Source organism: Octopus bimaculoides, chromosome 6, assembly GCF_046866305.1.
Source record: "Octopus bimaculoides isolate indiv1 chromosome 6, ASM4686630v1, whole genome shotgun sequence".
Taxonomy (NCBI): Eukaryota; Metazoa; Mollusca; class Cephalopoda; order Octopoda; family Octopodidae; genus Octopus; species Octopus bimaculoides.
In genome coordinates, this window is record NC_142933.1 from 88,703,234 (window position 1) to 88,723,527 (window position 20,294).

At 35.9% G+C, this 20,294-nt stretch overlaps 2 protein-coding genes across 2 annotated transcripts in view; both read right to left on the bottom strand.

Moving 5' to 3' along the window:
* LOC106869359 (pregnancy zone protein) overlaps positions 1 to 9,271 on the bottom strand; it is a 65,624-nt gene extending 56,353 nt beyond the window's left edge. The window contains exons 1-4 of the mRNA XM_014915080.3: positions 9,142 to 9,271; positions 3,429 to 3,580; positions 923 to 1,123; positions 24 to 76 (exon numbers count right to left, since the gene is read on the bottom strand). Coding sequence (XP_014770566.2) covers positions 24 to 76; positions 923 to 1,123; positions 3,429 to 3,580; positions 9,142 to 9,203 — 468 coding nt within the window. The 5' untranslated portion in view covers positions 9,204 to 9,271. The remainder of the gene's footprint in view (positions 1 to 23; positions 77 to 922; positions 1,124 to 3,428; positions 3,581 to 9,141) is intronic.
* Positions 9,272 to 15,530: 6,259 nt separating this feature from the next.
* LOC106869346 (N-alpha-acetyltransferase 35, NatC auxiliary subunit) overlaps positions 15,531 to 20,294 on the bottom strand; it is a 44,764-nt gene continuing 40,000 nt past the window's right edge. The window contains exons 17-20 of the mRNA XM_089354213.1: positions 19,889 to 20,029; positions 19,119 to 19,241; positions 16,573 to 16,653; positions 15,531 to 15,845 (exon numbers count right to left, since the gene is read on the bottom strand). Of these exons, the coding sequence (XP_089210339.1) occupies positions 15,786 to 15,845; positions 16,573 to 16,653; positions 19,119 to 19,241; positions 19,889 to 20,029 (405 nt within the window). The 3' untranslated portion in view covers positions 15,531 to 15,785. The remainder of the gene's footprint in view (positions 15,846 to 16,572; positions 16,654 to 19,118; positions 19,242 to 19,888; positions 20,030 to 20,294) is intronic.

A 20,294-nucleotide genomic window follows, 5' to 3' on the forward strand; every position in this document is an offset into this window, starting at 1 on the left:
ATGATTTTAATCTAAATACTTACATCTCCAGTCCAGGGTTTATAGTTGCGATCAAATACAAGAGCACGGAATTTCACTGTGAGAATAGAAAAGGAAATTCAAGATTAAAATGAATAACAATAATTCTTTAAAATAATCAACTTTAATCCTTTCAATGCCAATTGTAACTTCAGTCAAATTTCTTCATGAACTGTTGTATTCAACTTCTGTAAGGTAAAAATATCTGGTTGTTCATAAAGAAAATATAAAACTAAATGTCATATTTTACATGGCTAACTTGAACTGGAAACAATGAAGCATAAATAAAATTACTGACTTACTAGTCTATTATGAATCTCAAAGATACTGTTGTCCTTTGGGTAGGCCATTTTGCCAATAAATACACATGGTTGTAGTTCACCTCAGTCTTATCAATTGACTAATTTGTTAATTAATTAGATAGTTAATTAACAAATTAGTTGATTGATAATAAAACAGAAGTGAATAACAGAAGTGTTTATTAGCATCCCAAATTGTTTATTTGATATATCTGATGTGTTTCTGTTTTAACCCTTTCGTTGCTGTATTTATTTTGAGATGCTCTGTGTTTCTTTCAATTAATTTTAAATATAACAAAGAATTTAGTAAAATAACTTGGTTATCATTAAGCTAGAGTGTTAGGAACATGAATTGTGACTAAGGTTTGGTGGAAGATTTTAATTCAAAACTTATGGAAACAAGATAGTTGTATTTGGATCCAGAGCTGGTTTCAGCTGGGTTGGTAACGAAAGGGTTAAGACAGTAGGGTGTAGTTTGAGGGATATTTGCCTACTATTTCTAGCAGGTCAAGCACTACATAGAGGCTCATGGAGGGTTACTTTATCTAACAAGGCTGTCTGCTGAGATGACAAAAATCTTTTACTTATCAAACTATAATATTTACCTGTTTGACCAGGTTTGTAAATTGGTTTGTCAGGTTGAACAAGAATAATCAGCTTTTCAAAAGATATTCTTATTTTATGACTGTCCTCAAATATGACTGTTGAATTCTCAGAGAAGTCAGTGAATCCTTCTCCATAGATACTAAGGACAGCTTTTTTTTCCTTGGTAAAAGGAACATCAATAGGAATGCAGTTTCCAATCGCTGAAATAGAAAATATAATCAATAGAAAATAATAATAATAATAATGAGGCGGAGGAGGAGGAGGAGGAAGAAGAAGAAGAAGAAGAATCCTTTATAATAAAACCACAAAGCCTGAAATTTTGTGGAGGAGATAAGTCAATTACATCGACCCCCCAGTACACACCTGGTACTTAATTTATTGATCCCAAAAGGATGAAAGGCAAAGTCGACCTCAGCAGAATTTGAACTCAGAACATAAAGACAGATGAAATGCCACTAAGCATTTCGCCTGGTGTGCTAACAGTTCTACCAGTTCACTGCCTTTGTGATGATGATGATGATGATGATGACGACAACGACAACAACAACACCACCACCAATCCTTTTTACTATAGGGTGGGAGCTAGTCAGTCACATTTTCCTGATGTGATAACAGTTTTGCCAGCTTGTCGCCTTAATAATAATAATAATAATAATAATAATAATCCTTTCTATTATAGGAGCAAAGCCTGAAACTTTGTGGGGAGGATCAAGTCAATTACATCGAGCCCAGTGCTCAACTGGTACTTATTTTATCAAACCCAAAATGATGAAAGGCAAAGTTGACCCCAGCAGAATTTGAACTCAGAACGTAAAATCAAACAAACTGTTATGAAGTACTTTGCCCAGCATGCTAACGATTCTACCAGCTCCCTAATAATAAAAGTGGTTCTGATGCCATGGTCTAGATTTTCTTGTCTTAACCCTTTTGTGACTGTATTTTTTTTTAAATATCCTCTTTTTATTTCAATTAATTTTGAAAGTAATGAAGAATATAGTAAAATAATTTGTCATCATCATCATCATCATCATTGTTGTTTAATGTCTGTTTTCCATGCTAGCATGGGTTGGACAGTTTGATTGCAGGCCAGTGGCTGCACCAGGCTCCAATCTGATCTGACAATGTTTCTACCGCTGGATATCCTTCCTAACGCCAACCACTTCAAGAGTGCAGTGGGTGCTTTTTATGTGCCACTAGCACAGGAGCCAGTCAGGTGGGCCTGGCATCAATTATGTTTAGATAGTGCTTTTTATGTGCCACCGGCATGGGAGCCAGTCAGAGGGCACTAGCCACAGCTACGATATTGGTTTTACTTGACTCAACAGGTCTTCTCAAGCATATCATATCACCCCACACATCAGGGGTATTCTTAACTGGGCTGGACATGCATGGTTGCGATCTCACTTTAGTTGCCAGGTCCTCGCAATCACAGTATATCTCCAAAGGTCTCGATTTCCTGTCATTGGCCTCTGTGAGGCCTAATGTTCGAAGGTCATGCTTCACCACCTCATCCCATGTCTTCCTTGATCTACCTCTTCCACAGGTTCCTTCCACAGTTAAGGAGTGGCACTTCCTCACACAGCTATCCTCATCCATACGTAACACATGACCATACCAGCACAGTTCTCTCTCTTGCACACCACATTTGATGCTTCTTATACCCAACTTTTCTCTTAGGGCACTTACATTCTGTCGTGTATGCACACTGACATTACACATCCAGCAGAGCATACTGGCTTCGTTTCTTTCAAACCTACGCATGTCCTCAGCAGTCATGGCCCATGTTTCACTGCCATGTAGCATGGCAGTTTGCACACATGCATCATACAGTCTACCTTTCATCTGTGTATGTGTGTAAGTGTGTGTGCGTGCATGCATCTGTGTGTGTGCGTGTGCATGTGTGTGCATGCGCACACATCTGTGTGTGTGTGTGTTTGTCTGTGCATCTGTGTGTGTGTAAGTGCGTGTGCATGCACATATCTGTGTATGTGTTTGTTTGTGCATCTGTGTATGTGTAAGTGTGTGTGTGTGCATGCACACGCATCTGTGTGTATGTTTGTCTGTACATCTGTGTATGTGTGTGTGTAAGTGTGTGTGCGTGCATGCATCTGTGTGTGTGTGTGTGTTTGTCTGTGTGTTTGTCTGTGCATCTGTGTGTGTGTGTGTGTGCATGCGCACGCATCTGTGTGTGTATGTTTGTCTGTGCATCTCTGTGTGTGTGTGTGTCCACACCACTTGACAACCAGTGTTGGTGTGCTTACACACCCGTAACTTAACGGTTCAGCAAAAGTGACCAATAAAATAAGTACCAGTCTTAGCAAAAAATAAGTACTGAGCTTGATTTATTTGGCTAAGAATTCTTCCAGGTGGTGCCCCTGCATGGCCACAGTCTAATGACTGAAAACAAGTCCATGATAAATGATAAAAGATACTAACACACAAGAACAGAAATGAGGCTGGGACAGAAAAAGAGATGAAACAAGTTCATTTCAATATATTACTTACCATTGGGGTACACTTCTTTTTTAGAGAAAAGTGTCATAGCTGAAGCCGTCAGGTTAACTTCCACACTAGCTGATGTCATATCCTGGAAATGTACACATGCCCAGCTCCTTTCATTTGCTGTCATAATCCAAGGAAAACTCATAAAGTAGCCACTGAAATATAAGTATGAAACATTACAGTTAGCAAAATTATAACATTTCAATGTATGTTTTATACAAACGTATTCTTCAAGTAAATGTGTTTCGCATAAATAATAATCATTGTTGTCTTAACATCCCTTTTTCCATGCTTTTCCGTCCCCTTTTCCAAGCCAGATGGAATTCAATGTGACAGATTTTCTATGGTTGAATACTCTTCCTGTCGCCAGTCCCTCACTTGTTTCCAAGCAAGGTAATAATTCCCTATGGCCAGACATGTTTACCACTATTACATGATGTCAAGACAAGGACGCACACACACACACACACACACACACACACACACACACACACACACACACACACAAACATGCACACACAAACACATACACATATATGATGTGTTTCTTTCAGTTTCCATCTACCATATCCCCGCAAAGGTTTTTGTTGGCTCGGGGCTATAATAAAAGACACTTGTACAAGGTTCCACACAGGGTGACTGAAAACCATACGGTTGATAAACAAAGATAATGTGCACTTCACATTAATGTGTATTACACATTAATGTATGTCCCATTTAAACATGTTTCACATAAATGCTATCAACTAAGATGTCAGTTGTTTATAATGATAACTCAACATTTCCCATCTACCACCCGACAGTAGAGAGGCAGAAGAAAAGTTCTGGAGTAAATTCTCTTTAATATTTAGTTCCAAACTTCCATGTTCTCATTTCAAGTCCTGCAGTGATTGGCTTGGCTTTTTATCACTCATATCTACACATATCATCATCGTCGTCATCACCTTCATTTTACATCCATTTTCTATGTAGGCATGGGTTGGATGCTTTGACAAGAGCTGGCAAACTGGTGGACTGCACTAGGCTCTAGCCATCAATTTTAGCATGGTTTCTATGACTGGATGGCCTTCCTAACACCAACAACTTTGCATAATGTACTGGGTGCCTTTTACATGGCACCAGCACAAGTACTTTTTATGTGATGCCAGCATGGGTCCTCTTTTACATGGTGCCGTCACAAGTGCTCCTTTACATAACATAAGCACAGGCGCTTTTTATGTGGTGCCAGCATGGGCCATTATCATGTGGCCCCAGAATAGGTGCTTCTTACATGTTACTAGCACATGTGGTTGGGAAATTATTTCAGTCAGAATTTCTAACTGAGAGTTTTCACTTGCTCAATCAACTGTTCACTGAATTAAAATGTAAGTGGCTAAGTATACCATAAAACATGTATACTCTTTGCATAATCCTGAGACAGAATCAGCATGAAACAGTGTGGACAAATATGGACTTTTGAATTACATGTACAGTTCATCTGATGAGCTTCCACACAGTTTCCATTGACCCAATTTCACACACAAGGCTTGGATCAATGCACTGTTATAGAAAAAGACATTTGTCCCAAGATACCATGCAATAGAATCAAACCCATAATTTTGTGATTGGAAGCAAGTTTTATAACCACATCTCTACATACACATACATATATGTGTATGTATGTATATATATGTGTGTGTATGTATATATATATATGTATGTATATATATATATATATATATATATATATATATATACATATATATATATATATATATATATATATATATATATATATATATATATATATATATATATATATACACACACACACATTATGTATAAACAAATACATATACATGAACACTTATATATATATACACAAACATACTTGCTTGTATTATAGTTATGTAAACAAAAAACACATTTTACTCTAACACACATACAAATGAACCCCAAAAATATGTTTGTATGGCCTTCAACCCATTTACATATAAGGAAATAGAAAATTGTTTTACATAAATAATATACGAGACTAATTTTGTATGTTAACATAACTTTCAATTGAATTCCATATTAATTAATATTTGGCTTGTTTGTCTTGTACAATCACCTATTTATCGTGTTCTGCACAATACTTTTTTTTTTTACTATAATTAAAACCATCATTTGATCTATCAATTAAAAATTTCATCATCATCATCATCATCGTTTAACGTCCGCTTTCCATGCTAGCATGGGTTGGACAATTTGACTGAGGACTGGCGAACCAGATGGCTGCACCAGGCTCCAATCTGATCTAGCAGAGTTTCTACAGCTGGTTGCCCTTCCTAACGCCAACCACTCCAAGAGTGTAGTGGGTGCTTTTACGTGTCACCGGCACGAGGGCCAGTCAGGTGGAACTGGCAACAGCCACACTCAAAATGGTGTATTTTATGTGCCACCTGCACAAGAGCCAGTCCAGCGGTACTGGCAACGATCTCACTTGAAAGTCCTTACATATGCCATGGGCACAAGTACCAGAAAGGCGACGCTGGGCACAGGTGCCATACACTCTGTCATCTAATTGGTTACTGTAGAAGATGACAGGAGAAATAGAGGAAAGCTGTGGTCACTTTTCCTGTGGTGCTAATATATTATATGGGATAACTTTACATTAAAGTGTGGGAAGGTTACAGAAGACATGGTAGAAAACATCCATTCAAACTAAATATTAAGTTAAGTCCCTTTTGTACTAAGTTCAAAACCACACTGATATTGCCTTATGTATTTCATACACTCAGGTACCATGACATGAATATCGTTTTGTTTTAATGATTAAGGGTGATGTTCATTACCTTTACAGACCCTCCAAGACTGGGGGAAGGAGAGAGAAGCAGGACATTATCATTAACTGTTTAGCAGTAAAGCCAGCTATGTCTGGCCCAAATATCTAGCAGTCTTATGTTAAAAATCAACCAGATCCAGCATCTCACACCTACCCAACAATGTTATTCAAAAAATAAACAATCACATCATCAAAATCTCAAAGCTACAAGACAATGCATGATTAATTCAAAATAATGTAAGTAATCATTACATTTGACAGGGTAGTCTTAATGTCAAAGAGTCAAAATGGAGATTTTGACAGGGTGGATCCCACAGAAAGCAGCTAAGGGCTGGTGGTAGCATTAAACTGGTCTATTATTCAAGAAGTGGAACAGTCTCTCAAACAGGTTTCTACAGCTTCAGTCTAACAAAGTTTCACTTACAAGCCTTAGGTGAACTCAACGCTATGACAGAAAACTCTTGCCCGTGATGCTACACACTGCAATCAAACCTCAAAACAACAGAACAGAACCTAGAGGGACAGATTTATATATTCTTAGGAACTGATTTTGACATTCCTAATTGCTAGAAATATTTGGCCTCACTATATTTAATTATTTCTCATAAAAAGCACTGGTGCTGCTCCTACATATAAAGCACTAGTAAAATAGGTTTTTAAAAAGAAAAACCTAAAAGATATATAATCTAGTATAAGGATTTCCCTCAAACATTGAATTTATTTTAAAAGGTTCCACTTAGCTCTTCAGAGGGCCACATGGAAGTCCTTAAGGCTACAAGTTCCCTACCTTGACGTCATTCAGTTTGGTAGAAATAACCAAATCTCCCTCAAATCTCATACTACCATAAAAATGTATTGTATACATAAGACAATAATTTATCCTGAATACGAGGTCTGATCAAAAAGTTTTGAGACAGGTACTATAAAAAGAAAATTACAACACATATCAATTCAACATCTAATCTCCTTCAAAATAGTCCCCTTCTGAAGCCACACACTTCATCCAGCATTGTTTCATTGATGGAAGCATTTCTGGAACTCCTTTTTTGGGATATCAAGCAACTACTTCATTGCATTCTCTTGGATTTCCTTGACATCTTGAAATCCCGTTGGGGTCTTTTACTGTGGAGACTGAGCCTTGGTTTTTGGGGTCACAGCCAGATCTACAATTCGTCACCTGATATGACTGTTTTCAAAAAGTTTTCATCTTTCTCAACACAATCAATGAGATCTTATACAGCTGAAACCTAATCTTCTTTCTGAGACGACCATGCTTTACACATTTTATGTCCAAGCACTGCTACAAACAACAGAAGTGAGCAAGAATGTTATAACTTAGTATGCATGTGCAACAGAGTTCAAGGTCAATCTGCGCCAAGTGACTTCACCGCATACTTTCAAAAAATATTGTGATGTGTGTCAATGTATATGTCTATGTGCTCACTATTTTTCTTTTTACATCAAATTCCCTTATAATCGTAATTTATACACTCTGGAAAGTATTTGTTTAAAAAATTCATTAAAAAAATACCTATTTTCTGAAGGTGGTAGAGGAAACAAAGCCTATTCGTGTGAACTTTCCGAAACTCGTCTTTCCACCCACAGAAAAAATATTTCCAAACAAATTCCGATATAGTTGGGATCTACACAATCTGAAGCATGTTTGCAGAAAATTTCATTTAAAAATATCAATTTTTCTGGAAGTTATGAGAAAACGAAGGTGGAGAGGAACACACGTGTAGGAATGCGAAGCTGTGTTGGTCTGCATTGCCGTTGCTTAGAAACCCTGATTCTGGATACAATGTATGGAGAGCCAATGTAAATGCATCTCCGTTGACTTCGACGGTGAGTGTTCAGTTGTTCGATCGATTTAACTAACTACTTACTCATTGAATTAGCATGTAAGTGGTTGAGTATTTCACAGACAAGAAGACCCTCAGCATGATTCTCAGGCAGATGTATGTGAAACGTTTAACTCATCAGGCACAAGCACTCACCCTTTACTGAAGACGTGTGTGTGTGTGTTACGTCCCCGTAACTTAGCGGTTCGGAAAAAAAAACCGATAGAATAAGTACTAGGCATACAACGAACTTGTCCTGAGGTCGATTTATAATATGTAAGGCAGCGAGCTGGCAGAAACGTTAACATACTGGGCGAAATACTTAGCGGTATTTCGTCTGTCTTTATGTTCTGAGTTCAAATTCCGCCGAGGTCGACTTTGCCTTTCATTCTTTCGGGAATCTATAATATAAACACCAGTTGAGTACTGGGGTCGATATAATCGACTAACCCCCTACGCAGGTGTTGCTGGCCTTGTGCCAAAATTTGAAACCCATATTTATGTTATGCATTCATACACAATTGTTTGTATGTATGTATGTATGCATGTGTGTATGCATGTATGTATGTATGTATGTATGTATGTATGTACACAAACACACACACACTGTGAAACAAACAAGCAAGCAAAGAGATTGAGAGAGTTTGGTAGAAGCGAGATATATGTTTGTAATATAATTAGGCTATTTCTGATTTCGAAACCTATCTAGATCAACTTTGCATTTCATCCTTTGGGGTTCGTACAATAAAATAGGTAGCAGTCAAATACTGTGGTATAAACGCATCCATCCACGCTCACACACACACACACACACAACTACTCGCATTCATAGATACAAACTTTGTGATTGCATCTATGTAAGAAATCGGTCGATATATGTGTGTATATGAATACACACACACACACACACATACGCACACACACTTTATATAAACAGTGACCAGAAACAAATGTTTGTACGTGAGTGATTGAACGTGCTTTTTTTTTTTCCTTTTTCAATGTATGAAGAGATTCATACTATGGTACCACCACAAAAACAGAGATTTAAAAAAAAACGTATAATAATTACCTTCTGGCTACAGTAATGAGCCCTGCTAGTAAAACTAGATATATTGCTATTCGGTCCCTCATCTTGTCCTTCTCCAAGTGGAGAATCTTTCGAAAAAGAAGTTTCGCTTCTGTTTAACTTCGAGTTGGATGGTAACTTGATTCTTTGAGAGTAGCAGCAGGAGCGACAATAGCGAAGTTGGCGAAGGCAGTGGCGTTGACGGCGGGGACGAAGAACGTGATGCCTTGGGACTGTCGCGACTATTAAACGGGCATTTAAGAGGCCGAAAATAATATTTCACCAAAAAAAAAAAAGAAAAATGTTTAATGTGTTTCTTTAAAAGCAAGTGATATGATTTGCGCGTGTGTGTATGTATATATATCAGAGGATGTCTGCATATATGCGTGTGTGTTTATCTTCTATGTTTTGCTTATGCCAGTCGTTGGACTGTGGCCATGCTGGGGCACCTGGAGTGCATTTTCTTGTTATTTTATATATATATATATATATATATATATATATATTTCTTTTTGACAGTAACTTCGAGTTACGCCAAGTGTACGGCTAATTCAAACTCTAAAATCTAACGACTAGCATTGAACTTAAATAACATTTAATTCAAAGGATGGGTATGAAGCAATTGGTTTATATGGGAGGGGTTATGATTAAGGAAGCTAATACGTAATAATTATGACACGGCGGTCATGTTAGGAAGAAGTTTCAGTTATGAGGCGGAATTTAAGGTGGATGTTCGAAGGATAAATGATCAGAGTGGTAGAAATTTGACAGAAATAATAAATTATGAAGATTGGGAGGCAATAGGTTCAGTTAAATGACCAGTTTTTTTTATGACAAATGAAGGTGACATGTCTTTTCAAACCCACCCACTCACTCAACAACATCCACACATACTCAGATATATTATGTATAAATACACGCATACACATGTATAAATATGTTCAGTTACTTACTTATATGTTTATACGTATGCATGTATGTGTATACGCATGCACATGTTTATATATACGAACACAAAAGCATATTAGTAGACACACCCACGTATATATCGATATATACGCAACCAGTCCGACAAAAATAACCTGGACCCGAGGTCCTGGGGTTACTGGCGCTCCTCCCCTTTTTATCTGCAGCATCCTAAACGCATGACGGGCCCCAACGCCGCCATCCTAACACATGACATGATGCACAAAGTGACTACCAGAGTAACTGATACTTTCAACTGGCTCTAATAATCCCTCCCTTCCAATTAATTCTCTTTTGTATATTTGATGTTAACACCCATTGCAGTAATGCATCAAGCCCACCCTGCGGCACAATTGAATAGTTGAACTCTGACTCGATAAATCCTGATTTCGTTTCAGACAAATCCTAGAAACATTAATCTTAAGTTCTGCAACTTTTACACGAATTAGTGTCCTGTCCTGAAACATTCTTACATCCTACCATAAAATATCATTGTTTCTGTGGTCTAACGTTAAAAACGTGACTATATCAGTGTAAATTTAATTGCCCGATGGTTTTGCGCACACGCACGCATATACACACACGCACATATATTCTTTTCCTTTATTTGTTTCAGTCATTTGACTGCGGCCATGCTGAAGCACTGCCTTTGGTCGAAGAAATCGACCCCAGGACTTATTCTTCGTAAGCCTAGTACTTATTCTATCGATCTCTTTTGCCGAACCGCTAAGTTACGGGGACGTAAACACACCAACATCAGTACCAGTTACGCATTGGGGTCGATGTAATCAACTTAATCCCTTTGTCTGTCCTTGTTTGTCCCCTCTATGTTTAGCCCCTTGTGAGCAATAAAGAAATAAGAATGGAAGGTGGATGTTAAACAATGATGATGATGATGATATATATTTTGTGAAGGTGCATGGCTCAGTGGTTAAAGCATTGGGCTCGCAATCATGAAGTAGTGAGTTCAATCCCCAGATTAGATGTTTATGTTGTGTTCTTGAGCAACACACTTTATTTTACGTTGCTCCAGTTCACTCAGATGTAGAAATGAGTCGCGATGTCACTGGTGCCAAGCTGTATTGGCCTTTGCCTTTCCCTTGGATAACATCTGTGGCATGGAGAGGGATGGATAGTATGCATGGGCAACTACTGGTTTTCCATAAAAACGACATTACCCAGATTTGTGCCAAGGAGGGGACCTTGGATAACATCTGTGGCATGGAGAGGGGTGGATAGTATGCATGGGCAACTACTGGTTTTCCATAAAAACGACATTACCCAGATTTGTGCCAAGGAGGGGAACTTTCTAGGTGCAGTCCTATTGTCATTCATAACCGAACGGTAAGGTAAAGAACATAAAGAATATGTAAAATATTACTAAGAGTAATGAGTAACTATGTGAAAATAAATATGGAAATTTAGAGAACTGAAACTGTATTGTTATCTAGAGTAAGAATGAGAGTATCTGTTATTGGTTAAAGCTGAATAGAGAAATTGTGCATATTTCTGATAAATAGTTAAGCATAGAACAATTCAGTTAAGTGGAAATGAACTTGGAAATAGAAGTATTACAATAAAATAGTGTGTGATCATGAATGTCTCTTAATTGATTAAAAGTGAAACAAGGAATAGGGAGAATGATTGTTCCTGGTAAAAATAAAATTAATGATTCATTAAGTCAGGTAATGGCATGATTTTCCATTGTTTCAGCAGGTACTTGTCAAAGTGGCAACATTAAGTAAATATCTCTAATCTGAACATTTAGATAGTTTACAGATTTATTCAGTTTTTGAGTATTGAACTCTACTCAACAAAGTCCCTCTTCTTCATTCCTTTACACTCATTTACTAGCTTTACCATTCTCTAAATTCTTCCAGCCTCCAGCACTTATCCAGCTACTTCTTGTTTAACACTGAGGTTATGTAGCTCAACTCACTTCTACTTAAATGCTCAGCCATCTACATATGCTCAACTTTTCTTGGCTCTTCAATTCAACCCAGAATAACATCCCTGCTACAAATTCTTTGACATTTGCCACTTTGGACAGCCTGTATACATTGTCTTCTCACTTACATGTATAAACTCTCCAAATATTCTTAAACTCTTTCTCACCTCCAGCCCCAGTTTTTATCCTTCTATCACAGTCTCTTTCTAAATCAGATCCTCTAATCATTGCCTCATCAAAGCAATCCACCTCACATAATCCTAGTGCAAAACAACTCCTTATATTAAACCCTCTCACACTTCAGGTCAACAAATTGATCAAAACTACCAATTCTATGCTGATTACTCTCGACTAAAAATTTGCTACACTCTTAAACCATAAAAGACTTCTAAGTGGGTAACTGAAATGGTCCTCCTGGAGATGTTCTTCTATATTCCTCACACAATTAAGGCTACAATCATAAACCTCTGGTGATCTTTCATGGAAATTACACATCAGTGGTTCCATTCTCAGAACAAGCAAGGTGGACTGTTAGAGAATGACAGCCACTGTTCCTCTGCAGTTATTGTTGTAGTATACATCCAGACAGAATAACCTTAAACAGTATCAACAATAAGTAACTACTGTGCTCTGACCAAGTCCACCTTACTTGTCTCTGTTTAATTATCAAACTTTCTCTCATCAGTATGTTACATAGCAATCTGTAGATGTTTTAGGTCCTCTCTTCATTTCTTCAAAAGGTTATTGCAATGGTTTTGCTCTCCTGAACCAGCAAGTTGTATACCAACCATGTGAAACCCCTTTCAATGCTCCTGTTTCATATTCACCCATAATCACCATCTCAACACTTAGCTGATTCTTCATCCGCGTTGTTGTAATTTTCTGGAACTCCCTTTTCTGTCTACATTTTCCTTGTATGCACCAGTCTGAATAGCTTCAAACTAAACATCATTCACATTAACAACTTCAACCTGGAAAGGTTAACAAAGGCTATGAGCACGACCCCTTTCCATTGCACAACATAAATTAAACAAAGCTATCAAAAGACACCAATATTTTCTGAGGTTATCAAGCCACCCAATTTCTATTCTTGGGTCATATTCACCATTAATACTCTTGGAAAAAATCATGAATCTCATAGCATTTGATGTCTCCTGCCCTTAAAATTATCAGAACTAAAACTTTATTTAAAAAAAACATTACATATTTCAGATGAAAACAAAAGAATTCTTAGTTCAGGGGAAACAAATGAGTGAAAATATATACTTTTGTTTATTTAGTTTACAATTTCATTCCATATGTTTGAAACCATTCCCTTTTAAAATACACAAAAGTTACTAAAGTTCTAGAATTCAAATATTTGATTTTTTTCCCTGGATATTACTGTTTATAAATGTTGGCTTACTTGGTTAAGATATAAACATATAGACTTTTCTTTATCATACAGCACTTGAGTAAATATACAAAATGCCGAGCTTACAATAAAAGGATGGTGACAGGAGCTATGAATAGGGTTTAAACATGCTGAGATGAATTCCAGTGGAATCTAATTCCCCCCCAGTTACTAAACTTTTGGGAATAGATGACTTACAAATAGTAAATATATTGAATTAACAAAACATGAGGTCATTTTACAAGTTATCTCTTGAAATCTACATTTGCTCACTTGAAACTCTTATTCGCTTTTCTCACGAATCCATTGTGAAGAAATTTATATGATTTAATGGAAGGATGGTAAAGGAGTAGATCTAGTTCTGAACTAAATGACTTATATGATTTTATCTCTCTTAGTATTTTATTCAGACCTCCTCTATCTTCAGTCCCACCCTCACTCAAAATACAGAAATCGTTTCAGATATTGGCATGGTATTTAGTTCATTGTAGTAGTATGGAGGTAGGTAAGGCTGTAGTATATCTCCTGCTGAAAATAAGTGTCCGATGTTAAGGTTTCACAATGATCAAGGGGATAAGATGTTGGTTTCTTAAACAGAAAATATAAAAACTTTGGTTTTATTGTTCCCAGTGTTTTCAACATCAGAAATAACCATAATAGAGTTATAATACAGTGATTAAGAAAATGCTTGGAGTTAACTAGCATTATATTTTAGTCAAGCAAAGCAAGGGAAAAACTTCTACTTTTTTGGATTATTAGAATTCCTTAGCGAAGGTATAAACTTTGTTGGATATTAGAGGAAGATCCAAGAGAGATTGGGAAGATAAGGAAGAGAAGATATCAGGGCCTGCCTGAAGCAACAGCCTCCAATTGATCTAGCTGGTTTGCCAATTGTGACAAGTTAAGTTCACGGATGTTATCCAGCCATCTTGTTTATGGTCTGCCCCTGGGTTTTCTGCCAGTTGGTTTTTGCCTGTAAAACCTGTCCAGCAATTCTTCCTGAGACATTTTTTTACCACAGGTGCATAACATCAGGGCTGTGATTTCTCATTTCAAAGAAGTAATGACTCTACCTGGAGTGCCTCTCTGATTCCTGAGCAATCGTCTGATACCAGCCCACCTGAGATTAATTTTATGATATAAATTTCCTGATTTAAAGTGATTTAACCCTTTAGCATTTAAACCAGCCATATCCAGCCAAAATATTCTACCTGTTTTAAGTCAAAAATTGACCAGATCCAACCTCTCACACCTACTCTACAATGTCATTCTAAAAATATACAATTACTTAATCACAATACTGAAGCTATGGGATAAATGCCTGATAAATTTCAAACAATGTGACTAAATAAACAATAAATTGGACATAGAAATCTGAATGCTAAAGGGTTATACTAAAACCCACCATCAAAGTTTTATGTTAATTCATGTCTAAACACCGGATTAAAAATGACAAAATTATTTTACTAAATTCTTTGTTATTTTAAAAATTAATTGAAATAAAAGCAATGTGTTTTAACAGAAATATAGAAATGAAAGGGTTAATTTATTGACATTTCATTAAACAGTTACCATAAATCTAAATCTTGATAGTCTTTAATTCATTTGATTTTTTAGCACCATTTGTTGGTAAACACAGCAAACTTTCTACTTTAACTCATGAAAATGAAGTCTCAAAATCTCCATCAAATTTATATTCAATCTAATACATTTTGCTAGTTTCTTGCTCAAAATTAGAAAATAATTTTATCTATTAATCAAAACTGACTTTATTTACACATGCAATTAATAATCAATTTTACATACATTTCCTGCTTAATGGTTTGGCATTTTAAAAATACTATGCAATTATTATACAATTATTAATTGCCTATAATTATTACAGACAATTAAACAGAATTCATCATCATCATCATCATCGTTTAACATCCGCTTTCCATGCTAGCATGGGTTGGACGATTTGACTGAGGACTGGTGAAACTGGATGGCAACACCAGGCTCCAATCTAAATTTGGCAGAGTTTCTACAGCTGGATGCCCTTCCTAACGCCAACCACTAATGAAAGCAATAAGGAAAGAAACAAAGTATTTTTAAAATTTTTATTATCAATTTTTAACAAAAGATTTAAAAACTGATGCAATCAAAGAATTGTTTGCAACAAAGCAGGTATTTATTTGTCTCTGATCAACATCAGCCAATGTTCAGACCATTTGTGCACATAGCAGTAACAACAAAACACTCAATCCACCTGAACGAACCAATGTAAGTTTTGGTTTAGATCAGCTCCTCATTCTAATGACATTGGTATGCCAAAAGGTAGAATAATACACAGGTGCCAAATTAATTTAATTTAATTACAGGACAAACTTTGCTGAGGCTGAAGTCAAATTCGGGTGGATCCTGTAAAAACAACAAAGAAAAATATTTAATTTTAATTCTACAAAGTTATTGCATATTTTTTTAACTGCTCTCATCTGTCTTTTTTTAGTTGTAAATATCTTATATAACAATTCTTGCTCTGAAAATAAACAGATAGGTGCAGGAGTGGCTGTGCGGTAAGTAGCTTGCTTACCAACCACATGATTCCAGGTTCAATCCCACTGCATGGCACTTTGGGCAAGTGTCTTCTACTATAGCCTCGGGCTGAGCTTGTAAGAAAATTCAAAAGAAATACGGTAACAATTGCTTTCACTTGCCCCAACAGGTCTTCGCAAGCCGAGTTCAGTGTCCAATGGAGGAGATGTTGGCATGGGTGCCAGTCGTTGAATTTAGTTCGATTTCGATTTCACTTGCCTCAACAGGTCTTTGCAAGTGGAGTTTAGTGTCCAATGAAGGAAAGGTACGCATAAGTGGGCTGGCTACTCCCCTGGCAGAGGCCTTAGATTATGGTCTCACTTGGCTTGCCACATGGGTGCCAGTCGTCGAATTTAGTTCGATTAACAAAATGAATAAATAAGTATTCCATTTGACAGAATAATCTGAATGCTAAAGAGTTAAATGTTTTCAGAGTAGCATCTGAAAAGACATTCAGAAAATTAATAATCTGTAATGTGTGAAACACTTGGGAGCAGATTACACTAATCCCAAGATTCATATGAAGGAAAGAATACAAACTGAATATACTTACTGAGGAGTCCTTTTTGTGACCACTTAACAATAGTTTCATCACAACATAATTAGTTTTTGCAATTTTGATTAGGTTTTGAACCTGAAATCATGAAAGAAATTCATCATTAAAATTTGATGACCTACAAAATCAAACTAGATCTCAGCTTTTGATAATGTCGAAGTATAAGGAAAAAAAACTATGTTCAAACTATGTTTTTTAAAGATTCTTGAAGACAATGAAATATACTTCAAGAGTGTAAAGAGTGAGAACAAATACCAAAAGCATTCTATCAAACATTCAAACAATTCTGGCAATTTGCCACATTGGTAGTTTATTAGTGAAGTCGAGAAGAGGTTGAGTAAGGCATTGCTAATTTACCAATATTTCAGTGAACTTAATTCCAACTTGATATGTAGTGTCAATGGATAATGCATGCCAAATATGAAAATACCATTATTTAGTGGTGGAAGATTCCTTTGGTAAATAAAGACCAGAGATTAATTAGGTCATAGCCAAAGCCCCATACACTGAGAAGCAAAATTAAGACAAATAAAAGGATGTTATATCCCAAGACACTCCAACTTAAGCCAATAGAAAAAGATTAAACATTAAAATAGTAATGGCTCATGGAGTTTTTTGCTTTTTTTTATTATAAATACATTTATTTTTGTCTGTTAATATCATAAACAACATTAATGCAGTGAGATGGTAGAATCATTAGCACACCAGATGAAATGCCACTAAGCATTTCATCCATCTTTACGTTCTGTGTTCAAATTCCACTGAGGTTGACTTTGCCTTTCAGAGTGCCAAAATTTGAAATCAATATCATAAACAACTTTATGTTAAACTCTTTCTTTGATTGCCTGCAAATATGATGGTGATCTTTCCTTCTGGGAATAATTTATCAAAAGACAGGCAGTAATCATTTGTTAAGATTTCATTCACTTTACTTACGCACCAGAAATCAAACAGCCATCACCATACTGTAAGCTTATATGATGTTTGGATTACGGAAAAACAAATTTTAAAAAAAAAATAATAATAATCATTAAATACATTCCTTTTTATTTTACTTTTTAACTAGTAAGAACTAAAAATGAAAGTCAAAAGTTTAAATTTCACAAAAGCAAAACAGCAGTGTATGTTATGAAAATGGAGAACAGGGCAGACATATTAGATGATTATCACCATGTTTACACTAGTTAAAAACCCAATTCAATGCATATATATATATATATATACACCCACACTTATATATACATTTATATATATACAAACATACACACACACGCATACATATATACATACACACACACACACAATCATTCATCCACCATCTTCTAATTTTACATACTGTTAATATTCATCATCATTATCGTCATCGTTTTACGCCTGTTTTTCCATGCTGGCATAAATTGGACTTAATGTCTCACATGTAACTGGAGGTTAGTGTACTAAACACAATCAGACTCAATATAAACAATGAAAGTTATTACAGTATACACTGTACCGAATATCAATAAAAATATCATGCCAGAAGCTGTTACTGCTGCCCATTCCAATATTTCATGGGGCAATGTTTGTAAATATTTTGTTGTTTAGCTCTAGGTTCACCCCAATTCAGTAAATCTATGAATAAAAGCATTCCAGTCATATATCAGGGATTATATTGTTCAATAAGTTCTCTCCTCATCTTTTCTTTCTTTTTTTTTTAAGCTATATTTGAAGAAATCTGGCTGGTATTTTTAACATGTTGAGTAACTGTGTAGAGGGTACTGTGAGCACAAATAAACAATCAAAGAATTGCAGAAGCTCATAAATGCCAGCATCTATCGACAGACTGTGAAGCATTAAAACAGAAGAGAGACAAATATCATTCTAAATAAGTTGCTAGTTAAGAAGTTCACTTCCCAACCATATGTTACCGGGTTCAGTCCTGCTCAATAGCACCTTGGGCAAGTGTCTTCTACAATAGCCCCAGCCTGACCAAAGCTTTGTGAGTGGATTTGATAAACATATTCATGGGTGTGTGTGTGTGTGTGTGTGTGTGAGAGACCTTGTCTTGACATCGTGTAAGAGTTGTAAAATGAATGTGTATCACCAACACACAAGCAATGTCCATTGTTTTTAACATTCTGTTAAAACATGTCTGGCTTTGGATGCAAGTGAGATATGTTGACAAGAAGGACATCTTTTTATATTAAAAAAGTTACTTTAGTAATTTACACATACACTGAAATATGTTGTTACATGTATTCCAGTTTCAGAATAGGTACACTGTGTCCCTGCATGTCAATTGAGAGGGGCAACTAAAAGGGTAAGAGCATCTGGCCAAAAAACACTGTCTCAGAAAATCTAATTCATGCCATGGATAGGCAGACATGAAACAACATTAATGATATAAACAGATGAAGATCAAATTTTGAAATAAAATTCACTGGTTTCTTATAACTGGATAGAACATCAAGTTTCAGAAAAGAAATGGTTAAGTTAGTTGAATTGAAATCATACTGAAATAAATAAATAACATTTTTTTAAAATATTTCAAAGACAAAACTCACTTCCTCGTTGGGATTGGGTATATTCTCATAGAAGGTCTTAGCCTGGTGGAATTGTTTACAAGCTAACCCATACATTTCAGTAGATGCTCGTTCATAATTATACTTTGATAAATCATTCATTTCCTGAGGAAAATTCCAAAGTTGAAGAAAGAAATTTGACAAAAATTAGGTAAACAAAAATTTAACTAAATGATAAACAGTCAAAAAACACTGAAACATTTAAAATGGGACATAGTTAAATAAGTATTACTGCAAAAGTACTCCTTTAACCCTTTCGTTACCAACCCAGCTGAAACTGGCACTGGGGACAGATGTCTTGTTTTCATAAAATTTTGAATTAAAATCTTCCACCAAACCTTAGTCATAATTTATGTTCCTAACACTAGCTGAATGATAACAGTTATTTTACTAAATTCTTTGTTAAATTTAAAGTAATTGAAAGAAACACAAATAATTACAGTAACGAAAGGGTTAACTACTACCAATATGTCAATAATTTATAGACATGACTGCTAAATAAAATGTGTAGAGAAATCTGTGGGTTTCTTTTAGTCTCATTTAATTTTTTTTTCACAATTTACATGCAGTAAAAACAAAGAGAACAAAATATAAATTCAAAAGAACTTATAGAAATGACGGCCCTTTTTATGACAAACAACTCCACCATGAGGCAACAGTAAAATCTATTGCCAGCAGGGCATATTGAAGCAAGTTATAATATAAAGCGTGTATAATGACAAAACCCCACAAAAAAGAAGCCATAATCTTACCTTGTAACGTGAATAGTGTACCATAGGGGGAGTAACGAAGTGTACAAATGGTGCAAATCGATGTGAATAACGGATCTCTTCATTATCAAATTCAAATTTTGATTTCTTCATCCGACCATCCAACTGAAAACCCATCAAAGCCTGAGGAAATGGGACACAATAAAATTAGGTTTTGAGTAAAGCAAGAGACAAAAGAAAATTTTTTTTTTTAATTTTTACTTGTTGGGTCCAGAGAAAGTAGCAGGGTTCATGGCCTCTGCAAGCCCTCTTAGACCAGTCAGACTGATTCCATCAATGGCCCTGCAGTTAACACCTGCAGGAAGGCATGAACAAGGAGGGAATTCTAAAGGGTCAACCTACAGAAGAAAGAAGGATTGATACGATCACAAATTTGAAGATGAAAGAT